Source organism: Carettochelys insculpta, chromosome 21, assembly GCF_033958435.1.
Source record: "Carettochelys insculpta isolate YL-2023 chromosome 21, ASM3395843v1, whole genome shotgun sequence".
NCBI classification, from domain to species: Eukaryota; Metazoa; Chordata; order Testudines; family Carettochelyidae; genus Carettochelys; species Carettochelys insculpta.
The window spans coordinates 19,852,001-19,869,560 of NC_134157.1; the positions used below are offsets into that span (position 1 = coordinate 19,852,001).

The following is a 17,560-nucleotide window of genomic DNA, read 5'->3' on the forward strand; positions in this document are numbered from 1 at the left end:
TGGCAAGTGACGTAACTTGTTTTCATCTGTTTTGCCATCTTGTGGATATAGATCAAGTGAATGGCACAATGATGTACAGTACCTAAGTTTTTTTAAATCTCCAAGATCTTTTGGCTAAAAGCAGAACATGTTGTGTGAAGATTTTGATTGTATCACCAATACAAAGAATCAGTATAAAGGGATCCAGGAATGCTGAATTTCTGTTCTGTGACACTATTATTTCACCCCACATTTAATTAAAAATACTATCCTTAGAGGCAAACATTTGGATGTGTATAAAAAAAGGTGCTGTAATTGATGCTGTTGTAATAAGCTTTTCGTTTGGTGTTTTGCCAGTTTGCTGTAATTTTGTGCACAGGGTATGTCATAAAGAAGCTTTCATAATATGGGTGGAAAGTACTGCATGTTCTTTAGGTTCTTAATACTGCACCTAAACCATGCTTGCCATTCATTGAAATTCTTTTAATTAACAACCAGGTGCAAGAACGGTCTTTGAAATAACACTCATATGACCATGGATACTGTATACACAGTTAAATTCCTGTAGAATTAAACTTCCCATATGTGAACCTTTAAAGGCAAGCTTATTTTTCCATTAGGGATCAAGCTCATATGCAGTTGTACCTTCACTATATATAGTGTACTAAAAGTTTAATGTATAAATGCCTTCATTGGCCAGAACTACTTGTCAGTGCTGTCAGCTTACACCGAAAATAGTACAAAAAGTGACTATCTTAATAGCGTCAACAAGAACATAGCCCTTGAAGGGTTAATTATATTATGCCTACTTGCTCTTTTTTTTTTAAGCACAGAAAATAAACTGTAGCCAGAAGTAAGAAGTGATTAATTTCAGACACATATGTAAGCAAAGTTCCCTTCTTTTATGCAGTTTGGTAACATTAGACTATGCAGTAATTGGAAAGTAAAGGCAATTGAATTACAGGCGCCCGTCCAAACGGAGTCCGCTTTTTTTTTTTTCTTTCAATACAACCTCCATTGCATCAGAAGTAGGCAGTATTCCTGATGTTCTCATGTGTGTTAATGCTGACTCACAGACTAACTTGCTCAAGAAAAATACACACAGGCAGCTCCACCATACTAGGTAATGAGCTCAAGCAAGAAGCAGCGTCTGATGTTTTGTAAGCTCTCTTAATTGACCTTTTAAGACATGTACTTATTTTAAAGGTTTTTGTTCCGTATTGCCATGATGGTAGAACTGAGTCATGCAGGATATATACTGCTAGGAAATGCTGTTCTGCACAAGGAATGAGGGTAATAAAATTCAGCATTACACTTGTCTTTTGATGTGTTATGGATATGAATTAATGTCTGTAATGGAATGCAGGAAATGCATAGAAAGCCTGCTAATAGTATACAGTGTTCTCGCAGGCAATGCTTATGGTTGTAAGTTAGCCTGGGACTTCAGAAGCTTTTATTAGATTGTTAAAATTATTTTATAAAATTTAATTTTAAGTATTGTTATGTATCTATGCCTCAGCTTGTAGTAATCTGCAAAAAAAAGGTTTTGTTCCCCAGCTTTGCTTGTCTTGGATTTGATAAGCTCTTAGAAATCTGTGGTGAATAAGAAGAAAAATAATTAAAAAATAATGGAAATAGCATGCCTGGCCTTGATTAAATTACTGTACTTTTTGAGACAGAATCCAGTGTGAGCGTATGACCTCAAGCGCTAGTGTTTCATTGAAGCTGTGTGAGTGACTCACCTTGCAGCATGACAGATCTCTTCGTAAATCTAATGCATGGGTGTCAGAGGCTGCTGCTGGAGTGCTTTGTAATTTCAGGAGGAAAGCTCTAAGTAACTGCTATCTTGGGCTTCTTTTAATAAAGGATTTGTGCCCATTTTGTTAGGCTAGATTACCAGCATTAATTTAATTAACTTCAACTTTTCCCTTCTTCCCCTGAGGTATGTGATCATCTACTGCATTCCTTTCTGGGCTAATGTTTTAAAATCATAGACCAAATATATCTGTCCAGTGTGTTGCCTATCTGGACGGACTGCCTGCACTGCTTGAATGCTACTTATTAATATTTGCAGAATTAGTTTCCCCTATCTTAATAAACCAAAGTTAATCCTATTCACCAATTGTCACTTGCTGCTATGCTAAAAATAGGGTGTATTAGCATTGGTTACTGCTTCCAACTCAGCATCAAAATAAATCATTGCTCCTTTTTAATCCTCTAAAGCTATAGAAACGAATGTGCTCTCTCCACCCCCAGCCTGTAAAAGATTCTCAGTATGACTGTCAGTTGATTACTGAAGATAACCTTGTTTTTCTTCTCCTGACAGGGACTGAAATTAAATTATACTGACATTTGCACGATTTTGTGTTTCTGATTGAGTTCCTCACACCCTTTTCACTGAAAAGACACTGACTTGTAATTCATGTTCTTTGCAGAAGAAAAACATACAATGCCGTTTTGTATCCTCATTGTGGAAAATAGTATCACTGACCTTTTTCATATTCTCACTCCCCCCTTGCCAGCATGATACTTTTCATATATTTGTATTCCCTTTTCGGTGAAGTTATAATGATAAGGCACTTAGAGACTATAATTTAGCCACCAAGTGTGGTAGTAAACTGTTCAATATTTTTCCTTAGTCCCATGTGGAAAGTGTATTTCCTCAGAAAGGCTGGGGAGAAGAGTCCACGCTTCTGTTAATTATAATTATCCCTCCATTCCCTGGTGTATTCACCTGAGGAATTTAAGAGTAAGGGGACCATATGCAGTTAATTGGTTGAGGATGAGCCTAAGGAGAGTGATCTACAGTAGACTCTTTCATATCCAGCATTCTATCATCTGGAACTCTCAAATAACTGGTGTTCTAACCATAAGCAAATTTTAATTATGTTTTCCATAAGTGCAGTATAGTGAAAGTAAATTCAAACAAATAGAGGATAAGTTTATAGCATACAATACTGTTTCTGTTGGTAAATAAAGTACTCTGCATGCATTTTTGTTTAATGTCTAATCTTGTTTTTCTTCAGTGTTATTCTCTATTATCCAGACTATTTGACTATCAGGCAGCCTCCTGGTCCTGAGGTTACTGAATGTGAAAGAGTTTACTGTATTTTGGTAACCAAGTTTTCAAAGGGAATTAGGCATCCATCTTCTGGGCCATTATGTTTTCAGCAGAGAAAATTCTGGTCATTTTCCACTTCTGAACCTGATTCTATTGTGTCTTTCACATGTTTCTTCCATGTTAGAAATCCTCTAGCAGCCTTAAATCAAAGGGTGTGATTTTTCAGTCTCTCCTCATTTACAGAAGAAAGGGAAGTTTCTTTTGACCCATTGGGGCCTTCAAGGGCAGGAGTTTTCAAGCGTTTTTCTTTCAATGAGCTTTTTGGCTGGGGATAGCTGTGAAAGCGTTTCTGTAGAATTTGGCTTACAGCTCTCTCAGGGTCACTGAATCTTTTATTTTTCTGAAGTCCAGTCGCTTTTCAGCACACCTTACTTTTAAGAAAGCAATTTACGACAAGGACCTTTCTTTTAAAATAAATAAGTTCTGTTTTGGTAGCTTCTGAGAAAAGATCATTTAAATACATTATTTAATTCCTTCTGTTTCCTAAATGAGCTGCGATGGGAACATCTTGTTCTAGGCAGATAACTTATTTTTTTCTCCTATCAAGGAAAGTTAGTGTCGTCCAGCCCAGTCAAGCATTTAAACAAACCAAGCCATTTAGAAAAAGCAAACCTCCAGCAGCCAAAGTTCATGTGCAGTTTCAACAAAGAGGTATAGGGATATTCACAAAACCTGTAACACATCTTGTGTCAAATAATGCCTTAAACTTGTTATGAATGTGTTGACAACCCTAGTTTTAGCTTTCCTGAAAGCTTGTTTTAATGTAAACTTGTTTTGATAGATGTGTAAAAGTTCCCAACAAGGATTTTCCATAAGGAAAAAGGATTTTTTTTCCATTTGACTTGTAACTTAACTTATTTTTATTTTTTATAAGTCAAGTTTAGTTAAATGTTTCCCATTTGAGCTGAAGTGTTGTGTCGCAGGATGGAGAGATTTTCTTGGTTTGATGGGCTTTTGCTTTTAAAAAGGTTACAGAAAAAAAGAGAGAACTGTGACCATGTGATGAAAAATCTGTATTGTCCTATACAGTGATTAGAACGTGGTTACACAAAGGTAGTTTCATTTGGTACAATGTTGTTAACCAACCCAGTAGTTTACATCTTTAACTTCTAAGGCCATTTTCCTTCCACGTCAGCACAGGGAACTCATGAAGTTAATATAGCAATAAGGCAAATTTTAAACAATTGAAATACGTATTGGTCCTCTTTTTCTGAAAGACCAAGGTGACTTTGGATCTATTAGGTTAAGATCCTTCTGGCACAGAACATGCTAGAACATAGGCCAGGTGGAAGAAGACAGCCAAGGACCAGAGACCATTTTTGGAACATTGAGCCAGGACTAGTACTTTAAAATCTCCCCGGTCCTGATAGCAGTTGTTCTAGTTTTCTCAGAGTGTTTCTATATAGGAAAGGACATGAAATACCAGAAATTAAAACTGTCATTTTGATTGCCTTTCCCACTTTATTTTGAATTTAATTTCAAAAGCTTTTTTATCGTCTGTAAATCTAGAAGTAGATACTATTATTTTACTATCTGAAAGACTGAGTGCAAGCTCTAGTGATTTGTGAGAGCGGTAGCTGCTACAGTCAATGGATGTGGAGAAAAGGCGAGATAGTAACTGATTTTTAAATTTGGATCCTTTGTGAAATATCCTAGTTACAAGTGAATACTGTATGTGGAGTGGCATTGGAATCCGGTTTCTCAATTGCTTTCTGAGGACTTATCTACATTGCCCCAGAATTTGGAGCTATACCTCTCTCTCAGAGCTGGAAGGGACCTTCAGAGGTCATTGAGTCCAGTTCCCTGCACTCAAAGCAGGACCTGTCGCCATCCTTGACAAACTTTTACATTTATTTGCCCCAGATCCCTAAATGGCCACCTCAAGGATTGAACTCTCAGTCCTGGGTTTAGCAGACCAATACTTGCTGAGCTATCCCTCCCACCTTTGGGCAACAGAGGTGTGCATACCAGTGCTCAGCAAAGTGCTGCATTGAAATTCCTTCTTGTGGACACTGCAGGTGCAAATAAAAGTGCCCAAAGCATGCACACCGGGAAATAATAGCACAATACTTTGGTGTGTACTGATTTCACAGCCCCAGAGTCTGAACTGCTGGGCAGCATAAACATCCCTTAAAACTGTTTTAAGCTCTGGCGTTTCATTGCGGTTTAAGGTGAGGTCTGTTAGTACAGGCTGAACCTCTCTGGTCCGGCAACATCCGTTGTTCAGCATGATTTTAGTTAGCTGAATGACCAGTTATCATGGGTCTGGGCAAGTTTTCTGCAGTCCCATAATGTTTGTTCCCAGTCACCAGTCCTGGCTCTGTGTTCTCCACGGTTGTTTATCACTAATTAACCCTAAATATCATCTAACAGTCCAATAAGCTGTGGAAGTGTTGGAAATGCTGCTCAACAATATTGACCTCCAGTGGTTCAGCAAATTCTTTGGTTTGGCACCAGTCAGGTCTCCAGGGTGCCGAAGCAGAGAGTTTCACCCTGTACTCCTTTTGTCTAGTTGCGTTCTTTTGGTATTTACCAAGGATTGTATTCATTGTCTGGGATAACAATGTGGTGGTATCTTCTTGGCACAACTTCTTTATTTTTAGGAAAATTATAAATGAAATCCTATTGCATCATATCTAATCTCAGCCAGCATTTCTAAGAGTAACAAATGCATTTTGAATTAAAATGAGGAGCAGACAGTAGGTTGAAATCTTTAAACAGACTTGCCATAAAAGATGATAGTCTAGAATTTCATTGGAAGAGTGCTGGTTTTAACTTATTTTATTTTGCATCACTAAAAGAAGTTACTTTTAGCTAATGTTGTCGTAGATACAAAAGGTGGCTAGGCAACAAGGTGAGACAGTAGATGGGAAAGTTGCATGGCAACGTGAAACTTTCAGTGCTGTATTCCAAATGTGGCTTGTGCTGCCTAGACTTTTTAAAGGAAACTCTGCTGTAAGTTTCCCCATGTTTTTGTGTTTTGTATTAATTCTGTTTTCCAGGGAAAATAATCATTTGATATGCCCATTGACTCCATCAGTGGATTATCCTAACAGTAGTGCTAAAGGAGGACAATGTTTGTATACTCTATTGTACCTTTTCTTGGCCACTCTCTCAGCGGAGACCTTTGTGAAGATGGGCAGTCTTTCCATTCATGTTACACTATAATTTTCAGAAAAGGGGAGATTGAGAGTGAGTACCAAAAAAAAAAAAAAGGGGGGGGGCAGCTCCATCTGGTATGGTACTTCCTTAATCTTTCTTATATCTCTAAGGGAGCTCACACAAAAAGGAAAAAGATCACTCTTGACCCAGAATTGGCCTACCAACTAGCAGTAGCTTCTTTCATAGGAGGTTGAGTGGTAAACTCTTGCTTTTTTGTTTTCACTTTCTGAGGACCCTGGGTTTGATATGATCCACGGAGATGCAGTTCTGCTGAGGTTTCTACCAGGTGGGCAGCAACATTGAGTAGCTGTTTTGCTTCCTTGAGTTAAGGTTGCTGTATATGGTAATGAAATCTCTTAGGAAAACATGATCACAAACATTTGCTTTTCTCCTTTAGTCCCAGTAGAGGTAATGACAAGAGAGAGACCCTGTAATATGATCGTAAAGGAAAGAGAATAACTAGTATGGGAAAAATATCAGTTTTCTCAGGTTGGATTGTTTTACTTTAAAAAGATGGACAGTTCTTGTAAAGGAAGATGGGGATGCTGGTTTGCTCATGGGACTAGGTGCAAGGATATATGGTGTCTGCTTCCAGCTCTGCACAAAATTGTGTGGCATTATTCTGTGCTTTAGTTTTCTCATCTGCCAAAAACTTGCCTCATGGTATGTTCATTTTAAGTTGTTAATGTCTTCTTAATACTCCTCTGAGATCCTGGGTTGGAAGGATTAGAGGACTGCCAAGTCTTGTTATGGGGTCGCTGATCCTGCAAATGTGTTAGTGTCCTTTGCTGGAAGGAAAAGAAGAGCCAGGCTCGCTTTCAACCCCTGTAATCTCAAAAGTGGTAGTGTTTTGCTTTGAGTCTGCAGAGTTAAATTTAATGCACCAAATATACATGTGAGCACTGAATACCAGGCATACACGCACTAAATAGAAAGCAGGCAGAGCCTCCCAGACTTGCATTAGCTATGGCTACTTTTGTCTAAAGGTGACCTGATTTAATTTTTTTTTTCTTTCAAGTTTTGAATTTTATCTGTGATGTCCTGTGAGTAGAGCAATTGGAGCCAACCACAGCACATTAATTGAAATTAAAAATGTTCTGCTCAGGAAATAAGTCAGAAAAGCAACAACACATGCCACCCCCTTTCCCAGAAAAAGCACCAACATGGTCAATAAATGTTAAGGTAATTTAAAATCTGGATCTGGGAGACAATGTGACTAGGATTTCATTACTTAAGCAAATGGATTTGCTTTTAGTGGATGCAGGCACAGACTGAGAAGCTTTCCCAAGGGGTAAACGTTTTCCTGTGTTTGAAAAGCTTTCTTGTGTGTTAAGGAAAGCACGGCGGGGGGCGGAGGGAATGTTGCTGCATGTGCACTTAGGACTCTAGAGCATCTTTATTTAGCACTGCTATGGGCACCCCCCATCTTACAGTTTTAGATGCTTATCATAGGGAAATTCTTGTTAACTTTTAAACCTTTCATCTGTTGTCAGGGGACTGAGACTTAAGCCAGAGTGAAGGAATGAGAAGCCGCCTTGTTGGGATGGGTAGCGTGTTCTGAAGCAGATGTGCTGCTTTTGACTCATTTCTTCCTTATGCTGGAGGAGTTAAGCTGCAGCAGTGCCAGCTCTGCAGACTGTTTGGAATAGTTTAAATGCTTTGACACTCTGGATGTACTAGATGGCAGAGGAGGCAGTTTACAGGGTAATTCATATGCAAAACTGCACTATAAATTTAAAACCTGTCTCAGTTGCCGTGGCACCACTAAGCATTTCATCAGCATACAGTACAGTATTTCTGCCATCTTTGTTTGCATTGCAGTGACTCATCAAAAGTCTGTCTTGTACCAACACTGAGAGCATTCCTCTGGCACTGATATTTCTCTGTTTTTAAAGCTTCAGTTTGAAACTGGCATTTACTTCAGGTCCCTAATCAAAGGGCTCTATTCATTGCGGAGAGCAGCCTGAATGTAATCTGCATCCGGCCTATTCATTTAGATGCTATGCACTGCCGTGGAGATTTGACTTGGTAAAAGCTTGAGCTACAGCAGATACAAACGGAGGTTTTGATACTCCTTTTTTTTTTTTCTTTTGCCCTGAACCATCTTGGTTGCTGCAGTTAGTGTAGCAGACAGGAGCGATAAAAAAGGGACTTCAGAGAACCTTCATTGAGCGGCAATATCTTGGATCATACATTACTTAAGGTATGTTCACACGGTATCAGATGAGGGGCATAAAAGTTCTTTTAAGCCATGCAGTTATAATTAAATTGGCTTTGAACATGTTCTCTTTTCTTCCTGTCCCTCAATGGCTTTGCAGATAGTACTTCTTTTTTTTCCAGCCGTGTGCATAGAGAAGTTCTTTGTGACTTATTTAACTTTACAGAGATATAAAAAAAAAAAATCAGGTAAACTTTCTGTATATTTATCATGAGGATTTGGTGCTAGTTAAACACAGTTTACCTGTACCGTCAAGTTCAAAAATGATTTCAGTTCTTCTGTTCTCTTAAGGGGATTTTTGGGGTGTCACTTCTGTTTGGGTTTATAAGCACTGACTGGCTTTTCAGGAGCTCGATGTGCTAAAATTAACTAATTGAATCATACTGCACCTATAGGGCTTATTTCAGATCCTGCCTCTTTCTGTACAGAAAAGAAATTAATTTCATCCTCATAGGGCTGTGATATCCTAAGACAGCACACTCTGTGCTGTAATTTGACACAAAGTTGAAAGCCCTATAGACTGAGAGTGTTGTTTTTGATTTGAGGTTATTCTTGCTAGTACTGTTTCTGATTTCAAAAGATAGAGCTGTTTCTGGTACCGGGTGTGTGTTTTGCCTTGGATAAGACTTATACTGTGTCACCTGTAGAATCCCTTTTTAACATGTCTGGGAACAGAACATAGGGCACTTGTCATAGGGGGAAGTATGTGGAGACTTAACTGCCCTTGTCTGTATTTAAAAGAAAAAAAACATGTGACTTGATGGTTAAACTTACTGCAGTACATTTGGTTTTGTTTGTTTGGGGCTCAGTTACCTAGCTTAACATGGATATCCTTTACATGAAATAGAGTTTATAATTCCAGTTAGAAGTAATATAACTCTGAATATCTCCTTTTTAAAAACAAGGGAAGGGGCATCATCTTGAATCGTTAAAATGCATTTTCATTACATTAACTGCTCAGATAGAATGCTTTATTTATCTCAGACAAAGTGACACATTGTTTTGTAACTATTTCATCTCTCATTTCGGAAGATTGTTTTATCCATTTCAAAAGGTCTGTTGAGTATTAATTGGGCTACCGTACTACTCATGCTTACTCTGTTACCACCCGTATTATCCTGTTTACTTGAAACTGCAAAGAAAGAACCAATGGTAATTTAAAAAAAAATTGAACATTTAAATACTTTTTTTTTAATTATTTTAAAACAGTACTAAGTAGTTTTTTAAGTTTAGTTGGTTTTATGCATCAGCGCACAGGGTTTAGTTTTGAGTCTTCAGATGTGTTAGGTTATTTTGTTTTTATTTTTGTGAGTTGCAGAGATGTGTCTAAACATGTGGTTCCTTTCTCCCTGCTTTCTTCATTTTCAGATGTGCCCTACTTTGGATACTCCTGCATTGCATGTCTAAGGAGCTCCAACTAATCCTGAGCCATGTCACAGATGTTGCACATAGAAATTCCCAACTTTGGGAACACGGTCTTGGGCTGCTTGAATGAGCAGAGGCTGCTGGGGCTTTATTGTGATGTCTCCATAGTTGTCAAAGGCCAAGCCTTCAAGGCACATCGTGCGGTGTTAGCAGCCAGCAGCCTGTACTTCAGAGACTTGTTTAGTGGAAACAGCAAAAGTGCATTTGAGCTCCCAGGTACTGTGCCGCCGGCCTGCTTCCAGCAAATCCTTTCCTTTTGTTACACAGGGAAGCTCACAATGGCCGCAAGTGAACAGCTGGTAGTGATGTACACTGCAGGTTTCCTACAGATCCAACATATCGTAGAAAAAGGGACAGACTTGATGTTCAAAGTGAGCTCTCCCCACTGTGACTCTCAAACCACCATGATAGAAGACCCTAGTTCGGAGCCGCAGAGTCCTTGTAACCAATTGCAGTCTGCTTCTGTGCCCTACGTCATGTCCCCTTCCATGCCCATCCCGCTCCTCACCCGGGTGAAACACGAAAATCTCGAGCTGCAACCCACAGCTGTGTCAGGCCTTTCTGCCAAGCGACCCTTGGAGGCCAGCACACGGGATAATACCAGCGGGAGCATTGCTAATGCTGCTCCACTAAAGTTATCTCGTGTTTCCTACTACGGAATGCCCAGTTTACCTACTCTCATCCCAAACATACAGCAAGTGCAGTACTCCCAAGGGGAGCGAACGAGCCCAGGAGCCAGCAGCATTCCAACTACTGATAGTCCTACTTCATACCACAATGAGGAGGATGAGGAAGATGATGAGGCATATGATACCATGGTAGAAGAACAGTATGGGCAGATGTACATCAAATCCTCAGGAGGATACTCAGGTAATAAACCAAAACATCCCTGTTGCCTAAACCCTTTGTTTTTCTCTCCCACTTCAGTTGTTACTTGGTCCTTTTCTCCTTCGCCCAGAATATGCTTCTTTATACACTGTTTGTTTGTGAATTTAATGCCATTGAAAACTTCTGGCCTGACAGCCTAGGAAATTTGAGTTCTCTCTCCACAGATCCAGGACAGCACGGGCACAGAACAGTACAAACTTCTCCCACATTACTCCCCTACTGTGCCTGATCTCAGAACTTGAGAGACCACTGGTGGGGGAGAGAGCTCTCAGAGAGAGCTCAGCAACCGTAGTCTTACTCATTAGCCTCCTATTGGCATTGTCAGGCAGTGACTCCATTGGTTGGGTGCTTTTATAACATGGACACCCATCGCTGCTGAACTGAGATTGCTAACTAAGGGCTTGTCTATGCTTACAACTGGGTCAGTGCACCACAGGTCGATCCTCCAAGGTTTGATTTATCAAGTCTAGTGTAGGCGCACTAAATTGAATGCTGAGGGCATTCCTGCCAACCTTGGTACTCCTTGCAGTCTCGATGTGTAGAGGAAGTTGATGGGAGAGTTTCTCCCATCGACCTCCTGCTGTGGAGACAGCACAGAGATTCAGCCTAAGGTACGTCAGTTCCATCTACATTATTCTCATCGCTGGTGTTCCATATCTTCGGTTGACTTTCACCTCTAAAGTACACCTGATCTAATTTCACATGAAGTAGGTCACCCAAGAGCTACCTCAGTTGCTGCCTATTCCACTTTGGATTCCGACAGGCAGTCAGAAAGTGAAACTCTTCATAGTCAATTGCAAATCATCCCATACTTTTATTTCCCCACTACTCCATCCCTTATCTCTCCATCCAAATACATGGAATTTCAGGTAGAAGGAATTTAAACAAACCTTTTTCCCCCAACCACGCCATGTGTATCCTTTCCAAGATGTTTTTTTAACCTAGTACAGTTAAGTTCTCTCTTTCTCTTCAGAAATAATTGATGGGACTAGTTAAAAGTCACCATTAACCTAACCCATCGCTTGGTAGTCCTGTACTGTGAATACATTAACTAAAGTAGACGATTACCTCAGCGATGAACTGATAGAGAAGGAACTGTCACCAGTTCTGTCACCAAGGTTCTGTAACCAAGGGCACACAGGTATTTTGATTTTGCAGTCTGAGTAAACAAGGGAACTTTATTTTTTCTGCTTCCCTCACAAGCTGTACATTCTTCTGAAAAGTAACTGTGTTGTCCTAGTTCACCATAGAGGTGTTGAACTGATATTTGGAAATATCTCTGGTGCCTGTTTTGTTTTGTTTGTTTTTTTAGAGGCCTAGAGAGGAGGAGAGAGGCAATGTAATAGCAAACACACAGGGACTCTTATCTCAACAGTTAGCATTTCTCTTTGAGAGGCATTTGAGAAGAACATATATTTGGAGATGTACGTACTTTCTGCATTCCAAAAAGAGAGGCTCCTGGGTGGACACAGTGGACTCTTAATTGGTGCTGCAGGTGTTTGAGAACACGGCTTTGATTTGTATTCAGTTCCTGGGTGGAAACATATTTCATGGGTTTTCTTGAGATTTGACAAGCCTGGTAAAGCAGAATTTTCTTTAGTCTGTGCCTAGTTCTCACTGTTACTGTTCCCTGTTGTAATTGCTGGATCAAAAATGATTAATTTGAAAATACAAACTCTCACATATGCTGAAAAGTTGGCTTCCTTTCCTTGGAGCCATTTTAATTTTAGAGATGGGCGAAAATGTTGTATTAACAACCTCTGTTTGATCTAGTTATGTAATTCACAGTGATGGTAATTCTCAGCACCAGCATAGTCCCATGAGTGGCTTTCGCACTCTCTCCATAAAAACAGAGCTCCAAACTTCCTTGCTATGCAAAGCTGTAAGTGGATAGATGACAAGAAATCATTGCCATGTGTTTTATTGGCAGGGTAGGGAAAACTGTATCTCCTTTCTACTCTCTCACAGCAAAAACAGCTACTGGCAATTTTTTGTTTTTCGTTTATGTATTAAATATTAGGACAGTCTCTAAAAAGCCAGTCTGCATTTTCGTGTGCCGTTTCTGAGGAAAGTGTCCAGATTCCTCGGACTGACTGTAATTTTCAGAATGGAGTCAACTGATGTGTTCTAGGGAATGGCGTGTGCGCTCTATATTTACTGTAAAGTCCTTGGCTGGCTAGCTAGTCGGTGGGATGGCATGCGATGAATAGGACGTTTCCATCTAACTGGGTAGAGCTGAGACACAGGTGCTGCCCATCTGATTAGCAGAGCGCCTACAACCATCCACAGTCAGCAGCATTTGTTCTCTATTGTTCTCACATCTGCATGTACCTTGGTGCACATAAAATTTATTCCACCTATGGATGAAAGAAATTAGAGAGATCACTGACTGCAGAGTATTATGGCAGAGTATTGTTCATCTTCACAGTGTTTCTAACAGTGTGCTTTAGAGAAGCAGGATTATAACATTGTAGGCAATATTTTCTCTCTCAGCCACGGGGCCAGTTTATATAGCAGCAGAACAGAACTAATTCAATAAAAATGCAGAAGGCTATCACAGAATAAATTTTAGGATGGTATAGTCTGTGACTATAAAGCAAGCAGGCTATTGGATGGAACATTTAGTACTGTGTAGCATTAAAACAGAGCCGCTCCACTCCAAAAACAGAAAGCATGGGCAGCTTTGGTTATCTTTGGACGGCTTGGTGGCGTTGGTAAATTTTCAGTTGTCCAGCCTTAGGTTGGATCTGATGGTCCTCAAGAGAAATAATAAATTATTTCTCCCTATGCATATTGTGAGTCAGCTTCTGAACTGCTGGTGAGGCAGAGCTGTGGGTAGTTGTTTGAGGAAGTAAAGGAAGACATTTGGGAGCTCACACTGAATAGGAGATTACATTGTCGCCATTCTGGCCAACTTGAAGGGCGAGCCAATGGCCTTCATCCTCGGGGTTACCATCTATAAAATTTTCGCTAAAACACGTCTCTCTTGCGCAAGCACATTGAACAAGGGGTTTCTGTTGTGACCAAAGTCCCAAACTTCCCCAAAATAGGGGGATGAGAAAGGGAAAGATCTGGGGGGAAAAGTGAAATTTGAGTCTCTTCCATCTGAGTACCAAATGAGTGATTGCCAAAGTCTTTAAGGGCCTTTTGAGTTAAAAACAAAATAAAGCCAATTAAAAAAAAACCCCACAGCCAGATCATGCATTGACTCAGGATCATAGAATCTTAGGGCTGGAAGAGAGCTCAGGAGGTCATTGGATCCACCCCCTGTCCAAAGCAGGATCAACCCGAACTGAATTATCCCAGCCGGGACTTGCTCGAGCCAGGACTTAAAACCCTTCCGGAATGGAGATTCTGACACCTCTCTAGGTAACACATTCCCATGCTTAAATGAATCTCATGAAAAGTTTTTCCCCTGTATTTCTTTCTCCTCCTTGCACAACTATATGCCATTCAGAATGGTGCCAGGTAGCCATTGTTAGGCACGTTTGTCCGGTTCATTTGAAGGGGACATTTGAAGCTGAAACTCCCAAGCTTTCAATATTTTCTGTTGTCTTCCCCTCTCTATGCACAGCCTGGTTCTGCAAAGTACTGAATGCCAGTGATGAATGCTCTGTGGTTGGTCCAGGCCATCGGTTATTAGTTGTGTCCTGAAAGCAGTTGGGCATTGTAGAGTTTTGTTTTTGTTCTCCCCTTTATAAAATCATTTCTGAAAAAAACAGACTGAATTTCTGAAATGAGGTGCAAGCCAAAGAAAGAATATGCACATTCATGACTTTGGCAATGGGCTTTGATGGTAGAAAGAGCAGAGGTTAAACATTATTAAGTGGCCGGCTTAGAAAGCAATAGAACAGTGTGGTGAATGCTGAAGTGCAAAAGAAACTGAAAATAAATCCCACAGAAGGCTAATCACCTTTCTAAAAAATATTCCAGATATCAGAATTAAGTTTAGCTGTGATGAAAGAAGTCCCTAATTTTCAGAGGGGAACATAGGAATTGTCATTCTGGTTCAGACCAGACTTCAGAAACAAGCCATTCCTCCCATCCCATTCCAATATAGAGTCCAAGAATATTAGAAGAGTGTGTGTGTGTGTCTGTCTGTCTGTCTGTCTCTGTCTTTGGAGATTATTTTGTTCTCATCAGGATTTGCATAGCTGTTGTTTGTGCATCAATAATCATTCTGGAAGATGGTTCTTTAGTCTGTAAATAGGTATAGACTGGGGGAACATTTAGTCCTTAGAGAAAATAGTTAGTCTTCATATGGGTTCTAGCATTTTATTTCAGAAGTATGCAGCTCGGTCAGATATTAAACAGAAGCAAAGTTCTTAACAGTTTTTTGTACGGGTTGAGTCCCTCTAATCTGGAACCCTCCTGACCTGACTGGTGCCCGACTAGAGAATTTGCCAGACCACAGGAGATCATTATTATCTTGCACATTACCAACATTTCCACTGCTTACTGGGCTCATTTTGTTTGCCTTTAAAGTGCTACATGACTGATGTTTTGTTTGGGCTCTGAGAAGACATTTATGGATAAATTTCAGCTAAATAACAGCACAGGACACTGAGAGTCAGGACTGGTGGCTGGAAAAAAACTTTCATGGACCACGGAAAATTTGTCCACATCCATGATAAGTGGTCATCCGGCTAACTAAAATCATACCAGACTATAGATTTTCCAGGAGAATTTTGGATTAGAGAGGTTCAACCTCTACCACTATGGGCCTGATTCTGAAAAGATTTCAAAGAAGCAGGTAGATGCTCATTATCTTTAAATATCAGATCCTATGCTTTTCAGTCACTTTAATGTTTATCTGATTTGATTTTTATTCAGTTTCAACAGGCACAAGTAAAACTACACCGTGTCTTTAAATCCTCACACAATGAATTGCTGGACTATAAAGGCTGGACCTGAACATTCTGAAATGCCAAACTGACACGTGCACGTTGTTTTAAAAATCCATCTAGTTGTTATAAAATACATTTTCAGTAATTAGTGAAGAGATTTTTTTTTCCTTCTGGCTCTCTGATTTCTTCAAAGTAAGTAAAGAGGAGCGAGAAATGAGCTGAATTCTTTAGTGAGAAGGTATGTTGCATGCAGTGTGAATATCGTCCCAGACCAAGCTTAGAAAAGCAACGTCACAATTTAAACCGTAGCTAGTAGCAATGGTTCTGTGAACATCTTGAAACCCAATAATTGCAATCCTTATAAAATGGTTTGTTTTAACGACAGTGATGGTTCTTTGAGTCAGTTGCCTCTGATGCAGATCAGTGAGTAGCTTAAAAGCAGGCAGAAGGCAGGCAGTAGAAGCTGAGAATTAATATTTTTTTCCAGGAAATATAAAACAACACCAAACTAGTTACACACAGAGGAGAGCAGAAAAACGGGTCTCTGAAATGAACAGTGCATCACACTTATCACACAGAGTTGGTCTTATCTGCCGCTTATTTTAAAAGTGGGACTTCTCTAACAGTTGTGACAGAAAATGGGGAAAAGTTGTAATGCCAGTCCAAGAGTATAGAAGATTCTTGGCTTTGCTGGCTGCCTCCTTTCTAACCCATGTGAATTGTTCTGAACTTGTATGAAATCTCAGAAAATGACATGCGGGCAAAAAATTCTCCCTCTTAGGAAGGACTCAGCAGTCTGTGGAAACTTCAGATCCACATGGGTGTCATTCTTCTTCAGACTTTTTTTTGGCATTAAATTTCTAGTCTATACTGTAAAACACAGATGTTCAATTTCAGATTGGCAGATGTTTCACTCCTGTCTGAAAACTGGAACAAAGGGAAGTGTTTTATATTGCCAGTAATATTGTTCCTGTACTTTCACATTAAACTCTGTGTGTAGATATGGGACACAAATCATATCTCTACATCTTACTGTTGCAAATAGCACTATTAGTAAAATATGTGGTGTTCTGTGGTGGGCTATGTTACTATTTTTTCTTGTATGCTTGCATGCATGTGTATATTTATCTATAAACATGTGTACCGCTTGCCAATAAATCTACAAAGAATCTGTGCAAATCGTAGAATCATTGAAGTTCATCTCATTCAACCCCTGCTCAAAGCATGGCCACCCCCAACTGTTAAAATAGCAGCAGGTGTGGGTATAGTTTTCATGTCAGCTACCTAGCATGTGAGATGGGAATTCTTGTAAAATCTTGGTTTGAGAGGAAACTTCTGACTCTGTGAGGAAGGCAGGGGAACATCAGAGGTGAGATAGGTGTGATTTTTATGGGCAAGACAATGGGCTCAAGATTTCTGGGTTCACTTTTCCTGTGTGACCAGGGTCTCGTCACTTCAAGTGCTCTCTGTGCTCTGCCTGTAAAATAGGAACACTGCTGCTTTCTGAGCCTGGAGAAAAGTGAATGAGATGAGGAAGAAGAGAATCCAGACAAAAATCTCTGGAGCTGGGCACCTCTGAGGGGGAACAAGTATTTTTGCTTTTGAGTTGGCAAGAGCTATGAAGGTCGTAGTCCTTAGGGAGTACAGTCAAATTTGGATGCCTGAAACAAAACATCAGAATCTTGGGACTGATGCTCAGAAGTGCTGGGCACTCTCAAAGCACATGACTGTCAGCACCTCTGAAAATGAGGTCACCTATTTAGGTACCCAGATAAGCTCCTGTGTGGTCTAGGCACCTCAGTTTGAAAGAGTTGACAACTGGCATATTGCTGTCACTCTTTGTGGACCGACGCATGTCAACCTAATCCTGTTTAACACACTGTCAAGAGAAGTTTGAGATCCTAGTACATAGTTTGCTGG

The 17,560-nt window shown here is 40.0% G+C and overlaps 1 protein-coding gene across 4 annotated transcripts in view; it reads left to right on the forward strand.

The window, feature by feature from the left end:
* NACC2 (NACC family member 2) overlaps positions 1-17,560 on the forward strand; it is a 98,547-nt gene that overhangs the window by 56,741 nt on the left and 24,246 nt on the right. For 3 of the 4 annotated variants that reach the window (XM_075015121.1, XM_075015120.1, XM_075015118.1), the window contains 2 exons: positions 8,381-8,465; positions 9,849-10,775. In XM_075015121.1, the coding sequence (XP_074871222.1) occupies positions 9,911-10,775 (865 nt within the window). In that variant the 5' untranslated portion in view covers positions 8,381-8,465; positions 9,849-9,910. The remainder of the gene's footprint in view (positions 1-8,380; positions 8,466-9,848; positions 10,776-17,560) is intronic. The other variant, XM_075015117.1, reaches the window with a different exon arrangement.